The following is an 18,931-nucleotide window of genomic DNA, read 5'->3' as shown; positions in this document are numbered from 1 at the left end:
ATATATATATATATATATATATATATATATATATATATATATATATATATATATATTCGGCTTCTAGTAATTTTGTAGACTATTTATTTACACTCTATTTTATATATTTTTTTTTTCTTTTCTTTGAAGCATAGGATAGTTTGACGACTAAAAGGGTTATTTGAAACGAAGGGTATTTTAGTCCATTAAGAACTACGAAATTCATGATTGTAAAAGCTCATGTATTTTGTATTCGTCTGTGTCTTTTATAATATTTATAGGTTTAATGGTAAGAGCTTCTCCAACTCTAATTAAAACTAAAACTGTTTGTGGCACATTGAACTATTCATGTAGTCGAAAGCCCTCACATCTTAAGTACGATGACGCAATTATCAGGGGCGCGCTCTACCACTGAGCTAATAGCCTTGTCGTGTAGGGCTTCTACTGAGGCCTGCTATGCCAAAAGCGAGAGAAATCTCATCCCTCTCTTTCCTTTTTCCGCCCCCATGTCGCCACATGAGAGGTTTAAGGCGACGTAAAAAAGGGATCCTATCAACTTATTCCGACCTAGGATAATAAGCTCCTAAGCTTAGTCTTACTTCACTGTCGAGAAACGAAAAAAAACTTCCATCTCCAAGCTGGAACAGAACTCTTTTTAGATTTATGTAAGAAGAGGGAAGAGGAGTCACAAGCGTCGTCTCCAGAATTGTGCTGCGCAAGTTAGGTCCAGACGGCTACAAGTGGCCATCGTTCCGCGCCAACCCTTACCCCTTTCGCCGCCCTTTTTTTTGCAGATTCAATTCAGGTAAGCATTTTTAATACGATACTAATGGAGAGGCCACGTGGCCAGCAAAAGTCTCAAATCTCAGTAATAGCCCTTAGTTTAAAGGCAACTTTGGGTCTACACACTGGGCCTGCTTCAATTGGGCTCAATTAAACCATAAAAAGAGAGTACAATAAAGAATTTTTTTAAAAAAAATTATAGGAATTTTAGGAGTTTTATTTGTGAAAGGTAACGTAATAATCAAGGGGTACATGAGGCTTCACGATTACACGTAATCAGATTAGACGTTTCTACCGTGAGACCCAATAAATTCCATGAACTTTTGTAACGAGACTGCCATTCTGGTGGAATAGGGTCATCTTCAAAATCATCAAAACACACGCCTATATGGCCAGCAACACTCATTGTCGGTAATTCATACACGTTTGTACCTGGTTGGGTCAATAATATGTGCATTGACTCTTGCAAATCACTGTATCCCATTCCAAAAGATTCTGAACACGTGTCATACATCAATTTTGTTTCAGCATCTAGCTTTCCTGACTTTATCTCTCTTTGAAGGAAAACAAGGTTGTCGTTGAAATTACTGATGGTATGATTCACGAATATAATAAGAAAACCTGTCAAATTTGACTTCAAATCTTCACGAGGATCTGAATCAATCACGGAAAAGCAAAGCTTATACAATTCATCGTGTTGAAATCTATTGCAAGTATCACGAACAAACTTATCGTTGCTACTTCTACTCTCTTCTGCCATGACGATCACAGAGGGGTTGAAAATAGATAGCAAAAGAAGGGTAAAAACAGCCAGAAGCCGGAGGGAAGAAGACATGTTCTTCATGTTTAACAATAATCATATTTAGAAATGGTAGGAATTTATAACCAATGAATTCCTAAACTTTATTTGGAAATTAGTTAAAGGTACAGGATTCCTTCCATATAATAATTCATAACCTTCCATATATCAATTCGTAACGGAAATTTTAATAAATTAAAAAAGGGTCGGTTATTATTTTTCCATATGTCAATGGTAGCCATAAATATTTTCTTTAATTAAATAATATTTTTGTATATATTTTAAATGCATGTTACCTCCAAATCATAATTAATTATTTGAGGAAAGGAAAAATAAAATAAAAAAAAGCACATCAATTCTTACTTACATAAAAAATATAATAAATTTGATTTCTTAATCGGTTCAAAAAAATATTTAAAACAAAGAGAGAGAAAAAAAAGTTAGAGAACATTTTTGTTAAGAGTCCCATAATCGTTTGTTAGAGTCCAACGAAAAAAATACCTGGAGCTGATTGAAGTGATTAAAGTATTTGAAGCATCAATTGCCTTATTTTCTTTTTCACTGGTTGATGGTATGGCGATTTGAAATTTTATGATCTGTTTGAGATTCCACATCGGTTGGAGAAATAAACAAAACATTCTTGACAAATGCATGTAAACTTCTCCTTAGTAGACATATTTTAAAATTGTAAGGCTGCTGGCTATGCATAACATGTCAAAAGAGACAAAATTCGCTAACTTTAAGGTTTGATGTAAGAGAGGCTGCTTAATGTATTTTAAAATTCGCTAACTTTAAGGTTTGATGTAAGAGAGGCTGTTAGAATCAATAATGTTTTTTTAGCACGTTTTATATCTGGCTAATGAAATTTTTTAAATTGTCACAGTTACTACCGTCAAATATGTTTAATTTTGAAATTTTTATATCAAATCATTAATAAAATGCTTAAAACCTTTAATTGATATTCAAAATATTGAGAAAATTATATATATATATATATATATATATATATATATACACTCAATCACACAAACTTTTATTTTGAATAAGAACACAAGTAATAATCAAGGGATACATGAAGCTTCACGATTACATTTAATGAGATTAGACGTTCCTAAAATGAGAGACACTAAATTCCATGAACGGTTGTAACGAGACGTCCACTCTGGTGGAATAGGGTCATCTTCGAAATCATCGAAACACACGCCTACATGTTTATCAACACTCATAATCGGTAAATCATACACGTTTGTACCTGGTTGGGTCAATAATATGTGCATTGACTCTTGCAAATCAGTGTATCCCATTCCAAAAGATTCTGAACACTTGTTATACATCAATTTTGTTTCAGCATCTAGCTTTCCTGACTTTATCTCTTTTTGAAGGAACACAAGGTTGTCATTGAAATTGTTGATGGTACGATTCACAAATATAGTTAGAAAACCTGTCAAATTTGACTTCAAATCTTCACGAAGATCTGAATCAATCTCAGAAATGCAAAGCTTATACAGTTCGTTGTCTGGAAATCTGTTGCAAGTATCCTGGACAAACTTATCGATGTTGCTTCCATTCTCTTTTGCCAAGACGAACATAGAGGGATTGAAAATGGATAACAAAAGAAGGGTAAAAACACCAAGAAGGGAGAGGGAAGAAGACATGTTCTTCATCTTTCACAATAATCATATTTAGAAATGGTAGAAATTTATAGTCGAAAAAGTAATGAATTCTTAAACTTTACTTGGAAATTAGGAAACCTTCCATATATCAATTCATAACGGAAATTTTAATAAATTAAAAAAATTGTCTGTTATTATTTTCCATATATGGTAGCCATAAATATTTTCTTTAATTAAAAAATATTTTTGTATAATTGAATACAAAAATCATTGTAATATTTTAAATGTATGTTACATCAAAATCATAATTAATTATTTAAGGAAAGAAAGAAAAAGAAAACATATCCATTCTTACTTGCATAAAAATATATAAATTTGATTTTTTAATCGGTTCAAAAAAATATTTAAAACAAAGAGAGAAATTAATTTGGAAAACATTTTTTGTGGTTTACGGCCAAAACATGGAAATAATACCAATTTATTTATGATAGAGTTGGTTTGGTTAAATTGTGTAGTGACAGTAAGCATTATTTTTTTCCCACATATGTTCACAGTATACGTTATAGTCTACTGATTTAGATCAATTAAGAGTTTTGTATTGATAAAAACATACCAAACCAAGCCAATTTCATTAACCATCAAGTCCAGTTCTAAAGGGTACACGAGTTTCGGGCAACCAATCTGACCCGTTGATAAAATTTTCTACGGTAAAGTTTTTCGCTAATTGTTTATCCATGAAAAGTTGGCCAATTAACTCGGTGTGTTGTGTTAGCACCAGGACCTCGATTATTGAACTCAGCATAAAAGAGGTGGTTTATCGGTACCCCTTCCCACAATATCCATCCTGCTGGTTGCACGTTGTCATCCAAAAATGACTCCATGAACACAACAGTTGAGTACTGTCTCCATGGCCGACCAAGATAAATTTTGACTTCGGCCTTTCTGTAAGTTATGTTCGGAGAAACTGTGACAGTACAGTTTTGAAAGGAGAAGCCGCTTTGGGATTCTGATTTTTCCTTGGACTGTGCGGTGACTGTGATTTCATCGCTCCGTAACCGAGCATATATGTTACAGTCTTGAAACACAGCAAGTCCATCTCCAAAAATGAAGTCTACAGTTCCGTAGACGTCGCACTCCCTAAAGAATTGGCATTCTCCCCTTGAATACAGGGTATCTTGAAAACTTAAAAATCTGCAATCGTAATAAACCGTGTGTTTCGCGTAGTCAAGGACAGCAACTGCTTGGCCGTTTTGAGGTCCTGCAGAATTCTCAAAACTTAAATGCTGGGCCATGAAATTGTCACCCTTCACCACTACATCAAATAAGAATAAACAAATTAATAAGGATTTAAACCATATTATTTTACATACAAAGATGTAAAAGAAAGCATAATCAAAAAGGAAAAATTATATGTGACATGGGTTAAGTTTTTTAAGTTAAATATTAACAAATAAGTTCTTACACTAAAGTACAAAACCCGAGTAATTACCTAAGGTTGCAGATTCAGAAGTCTTGAATCCAGTACCGTGACTTCTATTGTCGACAATAATGGTTGTGAGTGTTGAGATATGATTCAAAATGAAGATATGATTCAGAGTAGTAGAGATATGATTCAAATATTCAAACTATGAGATTTTTAGGAGATTGTTAGTAGATTTAAATTCTTTCTAGATTTAGATGATTTACTATTTCTGGTCCAGTGTATAAGCTATAAATACTGGAATTGTGTAAGCCTCTAAGCATCAAGTCCGTAGACATTAATAAAGCACTGCAGCTTCTATCTATTCTCATCTATTCCTATCTCTTTCACTATCCCTCTTTCCAACAATTGTGGTATCAGAGCCAAGTTCGTTCGACACGAGGGCGAGTGATTATTTTCTTTCACAAAACAAAAATGGCAGTAGCTGGTTTTTCTTCCTCTGCACCGTTGTTACCAATCTTTAATGGTGAGAAATATGAGTGGTGGAGCATCAAGATGAAGACCTTGCTCAGATCGCAGGAGCTATGGGACTTGGTGGAGCACGGGTTTGCTGATGTATTAGAACCCACAATAGAAGAAAAGGAGAGACTAAGAGAAACCAAGAAAAACGATGCCAAGGCTCTATTCATTATTCAGCAAGCAGTTCATGAGACTATTTTTTCACGAATTGCAGCAGCAACCACATCAAAGCAGGCATGGTCAATTCTACAGAAGGAGTTTCTAGGAGACTCAAAGGTCATGACAGTGAAATTGCAATCTCTAAGACGTGATTTTGAAACTCTACTCATGACGAATGGCGAATCAATTGCTGATTTTTTGTCAAGATCAATGGCAATAGTCAGTCAGATGCGTACCTATGGAGAGAAAATTTCAAACGAAACAATTGTTGCAAAGGTGTTGAGAAGCTTGACTCCAAAGTTTGACCATGTGTGGCCGCCATAGAAGAAGCTAAGGATCTATCCATACTCTCCGTTGATGAACTGATGGGCTCGCTTCAGGCTCATGAGGCAAGAATCAACAGAGCATCAGAAAGGAACGAAGAAAAGGCACTACAAGTGAAGGAGACAACCAACAACGGAAGAGAAAATAGTCATTTAGCAGATAGAAGTCATGGAAGAGGAGGATTTCGCAACTTCCATGGTGGTCGTGATAACAGTTGGAGAAGTGGTGGACAGAGACAATTCAATGAACAAAGGAATGTCATACAATGTTACCATTGTAGAAGGTATGGTCACACAAAATCTAATTGTTGGTATAAAAATCAACAAATGAATTTTGAAGCAGAGAATGAAGAAGAAGAAGATAAGTTGTTATTGTTGGTATAAAAATCAACAAATGAATTTTGAAGCAGAGAATGAAGAAGAAGAAGATAAGTTGTTTGTGGCGTGCATGGATACTAATCCGGAAAAAGGTAGCAGAGAATGAAGAAGAAGAAGATAAGTTGTTTGTGGCGTGCATGGATACTAATCCGGAAAAAGGTAGCTTATGGTTTGTTGATAGCGGATGCTCGAACCATATGACAGGCACCAAATAATCCGGAAAAAGGTAGCTTATGGTTTGTTGATAGCGGATGCTCGAACCATATGACAGGCACCAAATCCTTATTCAAAGAGCTTGATGAGACGCAAAAGATTAAGGTGCAACTTGGAAATACAAAAGCATAAGGCCCGTCTTGTAGCAAAAGGGTATGCACAACAACAAGGTATAGATTTTGAAGAAACTTTTTCTCCAGTAGCTCGTTTTGAAACTGTAAGAACTATTCTAGCATTAGCAGCAGAATTGCGGTGGCCAGTTTATCAGTTTGATGTTAAGTCAGCATTTCTTAACGGAGATTTACAAGAAGAGGTTTATGTAGCACAACCAGAAGGATTCATAAAGAAGGACAAAGAAACAAAGGTATACAAGTTGAGAAAGGCACTATACGGATTAAAGCAGGCCCCTCGAGCTTGGTACAGCAAGATTGATGGGTATTTTCAAAAGAAAGGATACATGAGAAGTGAGAATGAGCCTACTTTATATGTGAAGAAGGAAGGTAAAAGTGATTTCATCATTATTTGCCTCTATGTTGACGATATTATTTACACTAGCTCTTCTAACTCTCTTTTGGATAAATTTAAGTCTCAAATGATGAGTGAATTTGAGATGTCAGATATGGGTCTATTGCACTATTTTCTTGGTCTTGAAGTATATCAAGTTGAAGATGGAATTTTTATTTCACAAAGAAAATATGCCAAAGATATTATGAGTAAATTTGGTATGCTTAATTGTAAGCCTGCAGCTACACCTATGAATATTAATGAGAAATTACAACATGATGATGGAGCAGAAATGACAGATGCTAGAAGGTTCAGGAGCTTGGTTGGCGGACTGATTTACTTAACTCACACACGACCCGACATTGCATTTCCTGTTGGTATTATTTCTAAGTTTATGCAACATCCTTCAAAGGTTCATTATGGAGCAGCAAAAAGAGTCTTACGTTACATTGCCGGAACTATGGAGTATGGAATTTGGTATTCTAAATCCTCTAATTTCAAACTATATGGATTCACTGATAGTGATTGGGCAGGATCATTAGATGATAGACGAAGCATTTCAGCCAATGTTTTCACTTTAGGGTCAGGAGCGATCACTTGGAGCTCAAAGAAACAAGCAACAGTGGCGTTGTCAACATCAGAAGCAGAATATGTTGCAGCAACTTCAGCAGCGTGTCAAGCCATTTGGCTAAGAAGAATGTTAGCTGACCTTCAACAAGAGCAAAAAGGGGCAACAAAGATATTTTGTGATAATAAAGCAACTATTTCTATGACAAAGAACCCAGCCTTTCACAGTAGAACAAAACATATTGAACTTCGACATCACTATATTCGTGATCTTGTTGCAGACGAAGAAATTGTCTTGGAATATTGTAACACCGATCAACAGCTAGCAGACATACTTACCAAGGCTTTGTCAAAAGAAAAGTTTTGCTACTTCAGACGATTACTTGGCATTTGCAACTTTGAATCAAGGGGGAGTGTTGAGATATGATTCAAAATGAAGATATGATTCAGAGTAGTAGAGATATGATTCAAATATTCAAACTATGAGATTTTTAGGAGATTGTTAGTAGATTTAAATTCTTTCTAGATTTAGATGATTTACTATTTCTGGTCCAGTGTATAAGCTATAAATACTGGAATTGTGTAAGCCTCTAAGCATCAAGTCCGTAGACATTAATAAAGCACTGCAGCTTCTATCTATTCTCATCTATTCCTATCTCTTTCACTATCCCTCTTTCCAACAGTGAGTGCATTATCGCCAATCAAAGCAATAAATTTCTTGTTCGGTAGAATTTCAAGATGTCCACGGTAAGTACCAGGGGTTACACGAATGTAAAATCGTGTATTGGAGTTGTTCGGAGCGGCTGCTATAGCTTCACTGATACTTTTAAAATCCCCCGATCCGTCTAATGATACGACTGCATTAAAACGGGTTGGATCAATGAGTGCCAAAACGTTGGCGAAGAAGAAAAATAAACACGCAGCAAAGGATAGAAATGCCATGTTCAAAGTAGGAGAAGAAGAAAACAAAGAGCAAGCAAATTGAGAGAACAAAGGAGAGTTGTATGAACTCAAAAAGAACAAGAAAAAGCTTCGTAAATTTGTGTGTTTTTCACAGTCTCATGGAACCAGCATTTTATAGAGGGAGCTGTGATTAATAATGTAACTGTGGAGCTAATCTCTTGTGGTTAGTGTATTAATGGTCAATTAACATCAATTTCAAGTGGTCTTATTTAGCAGTTGACAACGTCAGTGTAAATGAGTAAGTGAGGAAAGCTGATATTCCATAAACAAGTTGATGAAGTAGGAGAGAATCAGAAGTGAATCATAGAGTATATGAAAATGGTAAGTTCTTACATAAACAGCCTGCACAACATTCTAAATCCAGCGCCGATCATTTTCAGCGTGCTTATGTAATGTTTTCAAACAATATTTGACCGTTTTGGTTAGGATTCCGGTGAATGGCCGATGATCATGGCCGGAGGGGTTCTGAAACTGCTGTCTTGAACTTGTTGGGTGTGGGCGATGGTTGGGTGAGTGGCGGCGGCGATGTGTAGCATGTCAGCTTGGTCGGCGGCAATGTGTGGACGGAGCGTGTGGTGTATGAAGAAAGCAAAGGACAAAAGTGATGATGATTGGTGGGTGAATCCTAAGGTCTCATTTAGAATATTCTTCTGCTATAATCTTTCCATTTCCATTTCCATCTGCAGAAGAGTTGATATAATAAAGTAAGTAGGAGAGGGGAGGATCAACTCATAGACTATAGGAAATAGAAGTTTTTTTGGCATCAACACTCTATAAAACATTATTCTAAATGCATCATCTCATTAATGAAGAGATGAATATTGTTTTCTTTTAGACCACCTCTACGCGTTTATTTATTTACTCTCTCCTATTTTTTTTTATTTATTTTCTTTTTGTTTGTTTATAGTTTTCCATCCCTGTCTCTGGTCTTCTTCAATGAGATCGACTTACTTTTCATCTTTTGACTATTTTATGAAACTCAATTAACTCTCGTTATTAGCTTTTACTTAGTAAAGGATAATATTGTTGTGCGCCGGAAGCGGAACGAATATACTCACAACACCAACGAACAGAATCACACAAAGAGACACCAAGATATTTACCTGGTTTGGAGAGAAAAAGTTCCCCTACATCCACGGGTAACAATCAATCACTAATAAACCAAGTGTTACAAGTGAATGTCTCGCTATCACACTACAAAATCTCTCACCAATGTGTCACCCAACAAATACAATGTGACACCAAAACTCTTCCATCTCCACCCACTTGTTAAAGTAATTATTGATTTTAAATATATATAAACGATATAAATGTATGTAATTTTTTCTGTGGTTATATTTGTTGAGCTATCAACATAGAGGTATTTTTTGTGGCGATATTAAACTCATAGTTCAATTAAGTTCATGACAATTCATAATTACCGATACAAAAAAAAATAAGTTGTACATAAGAAAAGAAAAAAAATATATTGTCGCCAATAATGTTGAAGTTTCCACCCTTTGTTACGTTTTTCTTTCAAATTTTATCATAAAAATTATTTTTCATAAATATATTTTGAATGAATTATAAAACAAAATCGAATATTTTTTTTCTTTCGTTATATACAACATAACTATCTGAAAGTATGGATTGTCATAAATAATAATAATAATAAAAAGATTTATACAATTTATTTTTAATACCACGTTAGTAATTACAAATTTAGTTTTTTTTTTAAACTTTTAAATTAATGAAATGCACATGGTTTGTGACAATGACAATTATAATAAAAGATTAATACTCAGTAGGAATGAACTAAAATCAAATATTCAAACCCTAATTCTTAGAGTGAGATATTATCATTTATTAAGTAAAAATGAATGATAAGAGTCTGTTGGATTTCAAAAAGATAAAAAGTAAGGATATCCTAATAAAAAAGACACGATAGGGATGGAAAACTATAAAAAATTAAAAGAAAAAATAAATAAAAAAATAGGAGAAAATGAATAAATAAACGCGGAGAGGTGTCTTAAAAGAAAACAATATTATTCCTTTCATTAATGAGAGGATTTATTTAGAACACTCCTTACAATGTTTAGGCCAAAAACCATCCTTTTTCATATTCTTTTATTATATCAACTCTTCTGCCGATGGAAATGGAAATGGAAAGTTCATAACAGCACAATATTCTAAATGAGACCTTAGGATTCACCCACCAATGATTATCACTTTTGTCTTTGTTCATCCACACAGACACACCACTCCCCCGACCAAGCTGGCATGCTACCCTTTGCCGCCGCCACTCACCCAACAAGTTCAAGACAGCAGTTTCAGAACCCCTCCGGCCATGATCATCGCCCATTCACCGGAATCCTAACCAAAACGGTCAAATATTGTTTGAAAACATTACATAAGCACGCTGAAAATGATCGGCGCTGGATTTAGAATGTTGTGCAGGCTGTTTATGTAAGAACTTACCATTTTCATATACTCTATGATTCACTTCTGATTCTCTCCTACTTCATCAACTTGTTTATGGAATATCAGCTTTCCTCACTTACTCATTTACACTGACGTTGTCAACTGCTAAATAAGACCACTTGAAATTGATGTTAATTGACCATTAATACACTAACCACAAGAGATTAGCTCCACAGTTACATTATTAATCACAGCTCACTCTATAAAATGCTGGTTCCATGAGACTGTGAAAAACACACAAATTTACGAAGCTTTTTCTTGTTCTTTTTGAGTTCATACAACTCTCCTTTGTTCTCTCAATTTGCTTGCTCTTTGTTTTCTTCTTCTTCTACTTTGAACATGGCATTTCTATCCTTTGCTGCATGCTTATTTTTCTTCTTCGCCAACATTTTGGCACACGTTGATCACATCCGTTTTAATGCGGTTGTATCATTAGACGGATCGGGGGATTTTAAAAGTATTAGTGAAGCAATAGCAGCCGCTCCGGACAACTCCAATACACGATTTTACATTCGTGTATCCCCTGGCACTTACCGTGGACATCTTGAAATTCCACCGAACAAGAAATTTATTGCTTTGATTGGCGATAATGCACTCACAACCATTATCGTCGACAATAGAAGCCACGGTACTGGATTCTCGACTACTGACTCTGCAACCTTAGGTAATCACTCGTGTTCTATACTTTAATGTATTAATTTATTTGAGCAAAATAAATTTTACCTCTCAAATGGGTAGGATGTTAATATTTAACTTTGAACCCATGTCACAATTCATTTTTGCTTTAAAATTAGGCTTTCTTTTATATAGTCGTTTATATAATAATATTTAACTAATTTCTTTATTTTTATTTGATGCAGTGGTGAATGGTGACCATTATATGGCCCAACATTTAAGCTTTGAGAATTCTGCCGAACATCAAAACGGCCAAGCAGTTGCTGTCCTTAACCACTCGAAATTCACCACTTACTACAAGTGTAGATTCTTGAGTTTTCAAGATACCCTATATTTAAAGGGAGCATACCAATTCTTTAGGGAGTGTGACATCTACGGAACAGTAGATTTTATTTTTGGAAATGGACTTGCTATGTTTCAAGACTGTAACATATATGCTCGGTTACAGAGCAATGAAATCACAGTCACCGCACAGTCCAAGGAACAATCCTGGGTGAAAAGCGGCTTCTCCTTCCAGAACTGTACCGTCACAGTTTCTCCGGATATAGCTTCCAGAAAGGTTGATGTCAAAATCTTTCTTGGTCGACCATGGAGACAGTATTCAACTGTTGTGTTCATGGAGTCATTTTTGGATGACAACGTGCAACCAGAAGGATGGGTATTGTGGGAAGGAGTACCAATAAACAACCTCTTTTATGCTGAGTTCAATAATCGAGGTCCTGGTGCTGACACAACACATCGAGTTAATTGGACAAGTTTTCATGTACTCGATAAACAATTAGCGAAAAACTTTACCGTAGAAAATTTTATCAATGGGTCAGATTGGTTGCCCGAAACACACGTACCCTTTAGAACTGGACTTGATGGTTAATGAAATTGGCTTGGTTGGGTATGTTTTTATCAATACAAAACTCTTAATTGATCTAACCAGTAGACTATAACGTACACTTTGAACATAAGTGGGCTAAAAATAATGTGTACTGTGACTACACAATTTAACCAAACCAACTGTATCATATATAAATTGGTATTAGTTATTATTTAATTAAAGAAAATATCTATGGCTATTATTGATATATGGAAATAATAAGAGTCAATTTTTTGAATTTATTCAAATTTCCGTTTGACATTATACATGGAAGGAACTAAATGTACATTAACTAATTTCCAAATAAATTTTAAGAATTCATTAGTTTCTTCTATAAATTCCAACTATATCTAACCATGATTATTGTAAAGATGAAGAACATGTCTTCTTCCTCCCGACTTCTGGGTGTTTTTACCCTTCTTTTTCTGTCCATTTTCGACCCCTCTATGTTTGCCATGGCAGAAGAGAATAGAAGCAGCAACGGTAATTTTGTCCATGATACTTGCAACAAATTTCAATACGATGAATTGTATAAAGTTTGCATTCCCGAGATTGATTCAGATCCTCGTGAAGATTTGAAGTCAAATTTGACAGGTTTTCTAATTATATTCGTGAATCATACCATGAGCAATTTCAATGACAACATTGTATTCCTTCAAAGAGAGATACAGTCACGAAAGCTAAATGCTGAAACAAAATTGATGTATAACACGTGTTTGAAAGCTTTTGGAATGGGATATAGCAATTTGCAAGAGTCAATGCACATATTATTGACCCAACCAGGTACAAACGTTTATGAATTACCGACGATGGAGGTTGATAAACGTATAAGCACATGTGTGGATGATTTTGATGGAGAACCTATTCCACCAGAGTGGCAGTCTCGTTACAACACTTCATGGAATTTAGTGGCTCTCATGGTAGAAACGTCTAATCTCATTACTTGTAATCGTGAAGCCTCGTGTACCCCTTAATTTTTACTTCTATTCTTATTCAAAATAAAAGTTTGTCGCTTCCGCATTTTACTCCTATCTCATTTTAGTTCATCCAATTTTCATATTGGTTTAGAAATTTACTTAAAATTAATTTTATTTTTATTATTCTCTTTCTAATTAAAATAAGTAAAAGAGTAACCTTACAGTAGTTGATCATCTAATATGATATCTTCATTATGAAGTCAGACCGACCCAAAAATATACCGCTCCAACCCCAATTTTAGACACTACTCGAGCCTAAATCTTTTCAAGTTTTAGGCCGATGACCTAGTTCTTAGACATGATCCATTCAACCAAACGTTCTGAGTTGAATTTGATTACACATTTGTTATGGTTGACTAAGAATTATAACGAAGATATCTACAATATTCAAGAAGATAAGTTTATTCTGAACAAGAATATGAATAGTAATCAACCAATACATGCGTAACGAGAGAGCCACTCAGGTGGGATAGGGTCACCTTCAAAATCATCGACGCAGTCCTGTACATAATTAGGAATATTGATGATTGACAAATTATATACGTCTATCCCCGTTTGGGTAAATAGTATATGCATTGTCTCTTGCAAATCATCATTTCCTCTTTCAAAATTTTTCAAACACTTGTTGAACATCAATTTTGTCTCACCATTTAGATTTCCTTACTTTATCTCTCCTTGAAGGAATTCAATGTTGTCGCTCAAACTGCTGATGCTATGATTCACGAATATAATGAAAAGACCTGTCAAATTTGACTTTAAATCTTCACGAGGATCCGAATTAATCTCGAGAATGCACAACTTATACAGTTCATCATATTGAAATCTGTTGCAAGTATCACGTCGATAAATTCCTCCATGCTTCGGGACTATGATTGACACAGAAATTTCTATGTGGGACTAAACGACTAAATTTGTAACTTGTAATTTTAAATGACTAAATAAATAAAAACTTTAAATTTAATTTGAGCGTTAAAAAATAAAAAAATAAAAAATAAAAAGAAATTATCGGGAAGTGAATGGAAACAGCCCAACCACGAAGAGAGGAACACGTATCCATTTCTCAAACCACATCCGTTCTCTTTAAGAACTCCGGCGTCATCTTCCGTCGGATCCCAGTCGTAGAATCCTCTCTGGCCTCCGCCCTCCGATCTCAGAGGCGGCCATTAAATTGAATCACTCATATTACTTCTCTATTATCCATTTCCCCCAAAATCCTGCTCTGTGAAGGGTAGTAAGGTACGCTTCTCCTCTTTAGTTTCGTCCTTCAATGGTTTTGCCGTGTTTTCTCTCGAGGTGAAAGCTTGTGTAATCATTTTCGACGCCTAGTTAGTGGTTAGCAGTGGCTGAAGTAATTTTTGGACTCAATTTTCTGGCATTCACCTTGAAATCGTTGTATTGGTCGAAATACTAATTACTTTTGAGTGTTTGAGATTCGAACTCGAAGTTATGGTTGCTAGGTCTCGGTACCGTGTTTGAAGTGTTGAGTTCTATGTTATTCTTTTGATTTTACAGTTGCTTTTTTGCTGTTTTGAGTTCTGTGAAATTTGCATCATCATATTTCATGAGCTAAGCTTCTACCTTCGTTTTTGGATTTGATAATTAGCACTGGAGAGGCGATTTTATGATGAATTCATTTATTGTGAAATGTGAATGGCTCAGTGTGAGGAAATAGCACGAGCTAGAGTATGTGAAGTTCTAATCAACCATCTTTATTTTGGTTTTTTAGTTTGATGCTTCCTTTTTTCTATCCTTAGATATGGCTGCCTCTTCTGCATCTGCATGTCTTGTGGGAAACGGCACGTCCACCCACTGTTCCAAATCAAATCTACTCAAGTTTTTATATAGCAGACGATTAGTCCCTTCTACAAGCCTCCAATCATTGGGTAAAAGGGCTAAAGCCGGTGTGGTAAAAGCATCTGTGGAACCATGGCAGAATGATGGAAGAAGAGACTTCCTTAAGTTATTGTTTGGAAATGTTGGACTTGGTACATCCGCTTTATTGGGAAATGAGAGGGCCAATGCTGAAGAACAAGGGGTATCTTCATCTAGGATGTCTTATTCTAGGTTTTTGGAGTATCTGGACAAGGATAGAGTGAAGAAAGTAGATCTATTTGACAATGGAACTATAGCAATTGTGGAGGCTGTCTCCCCTGAATTGGGTAACCGGGTGCAGCGTGTTCGTGTACAGCTTCCAGGACTTAGCCAGGAGCTTCTTCAGAAGTTTAGGGAGAAAAACATTGACTTTGCTGCACACAATGCTCAAGAGGATTCTGGCTCTCTGTTATTCAACTTAATTGGGAACCTAGCCTTCCCCCTAATTTTAATTGGAGGGCTATTCCTACTATCAAGGCGTTCATCTGGAGGGATGGGTGGCCCCGGAGGGCCTGGATTCCCTCTAGGATTTGGTCAATCTAAGGCAAAGTTCCAAATGGAGCCAAACACTGGTGTGACCTTTGATGACGTTGCTGGAGTCGATGAAGCCAAGCAGGATTTCATGGAGGTGGTGGAGTTCCTTAAGAAGCCTGAGAGGTTCACTGCTGTTGGAGCTCGCATTCCTAAAGGTGTTCTTCTCGTTGGTCCTCCAGGAACTGGGAAGACTTTGCTAGCCAAGGCCATTGCTGGTGAAGCAGGAGTCCCATTTTTTTCTATTTCAGGGTCTGAGTTTGTTGAGATGTTTGTTGGTATTGGTGCTTCTCGAGTTAGGGATCTCTTCAAGAAGGCCAAGGAAAATGCACCTTGCATTGTGTTTGTCGATGAAATCGACGCTGTTGGACGTCAAAGAGGCACCGGAATTGGTGGTGGGAATGACGAACGAGAACAAACACTTAACCAGCTTCTAACTGAAATGGATGGTTTTGAGGGAAACACTGGCATTATTGTCATTGCTGCCACGAACAGGGCAGACATTCTTGACTCTGCTTTATTGAGGCCTGGTCGTTTCGATAGACAGGTGAGAATCATTCCATTCGCTGTAGGAAAATTTCTAACATTAAAGATTGTGTTTGAGTGAGTTAATACTTATTAGAAGACAAGATTTTTGAGTATGGTACTCTAATGCCTACAGGTCAGTGTTGATGTCCCTGACGTAAAGGGGAGGACAGAAATCTTAAAGGTTCATGCTAGTAACAAGAAGTTTGATTCTGATGTTTCTCTCGATGTTATAGCCATGAGAACTCCTGGTTTTAGTGGAGCTGATCTTGCAAACCTCTTGAATGAAGCTGCCATATTGGCTGGACGGCGTGGTAAGATTGCTATTTCATCGAAAGAGATCGACGATTCAATTGATCGGATTGTAGCTGGTATGGAAGGAACAGTAATGACCGATGGGAAGAGCAAAAGTCTTGTAGCATATCATGAAGTTGGACACGCCATTTGTGGGTATGTTATCCGTTGCATTGTTTTGATAATGAAAACAGCTTTTCATATGGCTTCGCTAATTGCATAATCCTTAGTTTTTAACAATCTCATCGAGTATGCTCTTCCATTTAATCTTATCTGCTTGACTTCAAGTAGTTCTTTACTATTTCGACCAAAAGCAATATCTTAAACCATGAGGATTGAGCTTAAGATACCATCTGGAGTTTTATTTGAGCTTTGTTTAGTTTAAACAGCCAAATAGAGTTCTATAAGTTTTCTCCGCTTTATTTACCAGACATTGCTAAAGAGATTTCCAGGGCTTAACAAGTCTTGTGTACATATTCTTACTGCTCTGCACGTTAATTTATTATAATTAGTATTCCATTCAGTATCCTCACCATTCGATGACAATATATTTACATGTTTTTTTCAACCAGACCATGACTATGACTAGTAATGTAATGGTCCAAGCCTATCGTTAACAAATTTTGTCCTCTTTGAGCTTTCTCTCAAGGTTTTAAAACGTCTCTGCTAGGGAGAGGTTTCCACACTGTTATAAGAAATGTTTCGTTCCCCTCTCCAACTAATGTGGGATCTCGCAATACACCTCCCTTGGGGCCCAGCGTCCTCGCTGACACACCGCCTGGTGTCTGGCTCTAATATCATTTGTAATGGCCCAAACTCACCATTGGCAAATTTTGTCTTTTTTAGACTTCCCCTCAAAGTTTTAAAATGTCTCTGCTAGGGAGAGGTTTCCATACCCATATAACGAATGTTTCGTTCCCCTCTCCATTCGATGGGGGTTGATGCTTGCATTTCATGTAGAACTACAGTATTCCCTCCCTCCTGCTCAATTTCTTTTCCCTCAACCTATTTCATGTTCTTCAATGAAAGGTTTGTTGCTTTAGGGAAAAAAGTTGTAACTTTTATCACCTCTTCCTTGCAGTACTTTGACTCCAGGACATGATCCCGTTCAAAAGGTGACCTTAGTTCCTCGTGGTCAGGCCCGTGGTCTTACCTGGTTTATTCCTTCCGATGATCCAACCTTGATCTCCAAGCAGCAACTCTTTGCTAGAATCGTTGGTGGACTAGGCGGCAGGGCGGCCGAGGAAGTGATCTTTGGCGAGCCGGAGGTGACAACAGGTGCAGCAGGTGACCTGCAGCAGATCACCGGGTTAGCCAAACAGGCAAGTTTGACACATTCACCATATTGGCAACGCGCCATTCTTCAGTTCCTAAACTCATTTCTGGTCTGCTCCATGAAAAATGCAATGAACATGGCTTTGCTTCATTTGCTTGCAGATGGTTGTAACATTTGGGATGTCTGAAATAGGTCCATGGTCTCTCATGGACTCTTCAGCTCAGAGCGATGTTATCATGAGAATGATGGCTAGGAACTCCATGTCGGAAAAGCTTGCCGAGGACATCGATGCAGCCATCAAGAGATTATCCGACGAAGCCTACGAAATCGCATTGGCTCACATTAGGAACAACCGTGAGGCCATTGACAAGATTGTTGAAGTCCTACTTGAGAAGGAGACAATTTCAGGACACGAATTCCGGGCTATTCTCTCGGAATTTGTCGAAATCCCAGTTGAAAACAGGGTTGCTCCTTCTTCAGCATCCACACCTGTTGCTGTTTAAACAAACTTCAAAGCATACTGTATTTACCATTCACAAGTATTTGTACGTATTGAAGTGTACTATAGTCTTCGGTCACATGTAATTAAGTTAGTTGAAATAGTCATTTGATCAAAGAACTTAGTTCTTGATTTTTTTTTTCTTTTTTTAATTCCTAGATTTACTAAGTACAAATTAAAAAAATTTAAGATTTTATTAGAGCCCAAGTCCAATGTCAAGTTTGCTTTGACTCGTTACATATCTTCGTCAGTTTCACAGTTTTTAAAATGTGTCTACCAAGGAAAAGTTTCCACACCCTTGTAATGAATGCTTGTTCTCCTCTCCAGCTAATGTAGGGTCTCACACTCCCCACCTCTCTTATTCTCACTGACACATCGCTCAGTGTCTAGCTTTGATGCCATTTGAACCGTCCAAGCTCACTGATAATAAATATTATTCGCTTTAGCCCTTAGCTTCACGGTTTTAAAACGCGTCTATTAGTAATAGATTTTCATACCATTATAAGAAATGTTTTGTTCCACTCTCTAACCGATATGGGATCTCACAATATTTGCCCATAAAAGATAATATATGCTAGCGGTGGGCTTGGACTATTACAAATGATATCAGAGCCAAATACCAAACGTTGGCCTCCAAGGAGGTGGATTGTGAGATCCCACGTCGGTTGGAGAGGGAACAATATAGGCTAGCAGTGTGCTTTGACTGTTATAAATGATATCAGACGCAAACACCG

General features: G+C 36.5%; 3 protein-coding genes across 3 annotated transcripts; 2 read left to right on the top strand and 1 right to left on the bottom strand.

Annotated features, from left to right (window-relative positions):
- Window positions 1–3,902: 3,902 nt before the first annotated feature.
- Window positions 3,903–4,729, bottom strand: LOC111455509 (probable pectinesterase/pectinesterase inhibitor 7). The gene is made up of 2 exons (XM_023097226.1): window positions 4,664–4,729; window positions 3,903–4,486 (listed from the first exon to the last, which is right to left on the bottom strand). The coding sequence occupies exon 2, from the start codon at window positions 4,464–4,466 to the stop codon at window positions 3,903–3,905; it is 564 nt and encodes a 187-aa protein (XP_022952994.1). The 5' UTR covers window positions 4,467–4,486; window positions 4,664–4,729.
- Window positions 4,730–10,992: 6,263 nt separating this feature from the next.
- Window positions 10,993–12,232, top strand: LOC111455349 (pectinesterase 2-like). Its single transcript, XM_023096976.1, has 2 exons — window positions 10,993–11,344; window positions 11,541–12,232. The coding sequence occupies exons 1-2, from the start codon at window positions 11,020–11,022 to the stop codon at window positions 12,224–12,226; spliced, it is 1,011 nt and encodes a 336-aa protein (XP_022952744.1). The 5' UTR covers window positions 10,993–11,019; the 3' UTR covers window positions 12,227–12,232.
- A 1,995-nt stretch (window positions 12,233–14,227) lies between these two features.
- On the top strand, window positions 14,228–18,332 carry LOC111455572 (ATP-dependent zinc metalloprotease FTSH 2, chloroplastic-like). The gene is made up of 5 exons (XM_023097283.1): window positions 14,228–14,436; window positions 14,955–16,150; window positions 16,265–16,578; window positions 17,504–17,744; window positions 17,860–18,332. The coding sequence occupies exons 2-5, from the start codon at window positions 14,957–14,959 to the stop codon at window positions 18,199–18,201; spliced, it is 2,091 nt and encodes a 696-aa protein (XP_022953051.1). The 5' UTR covers window positions 14,228–14,436; window positions 14,955–14,956; the 3' UTR covers window positions 18,202–18,332.
- The last annotated feature ends 599 nt before the right edge of the window (window positions 18,333–18,931 follow it).

The sequence above is a fragment of the Cucurbita moschata genome, unplaced genomic scaffold (assembly GCF_002738365.1).
Source record: "Cucurbita moschata cultivar Rifu unplaced genomic scaffold, Cmos_1.0 Cmo_Scf00017, whole genome shotgun sequence".
Lineage (NCBI taxonomy): Eukaryota > Viridiplantae > Streptophyta > Magnoliopsida > Cucurbitales > Cucurbitaceae > Cucurbita > Cucurbita moschata.
This window is presented reverse-complemented; position numbering and strand designations above follow the sequence as displayed.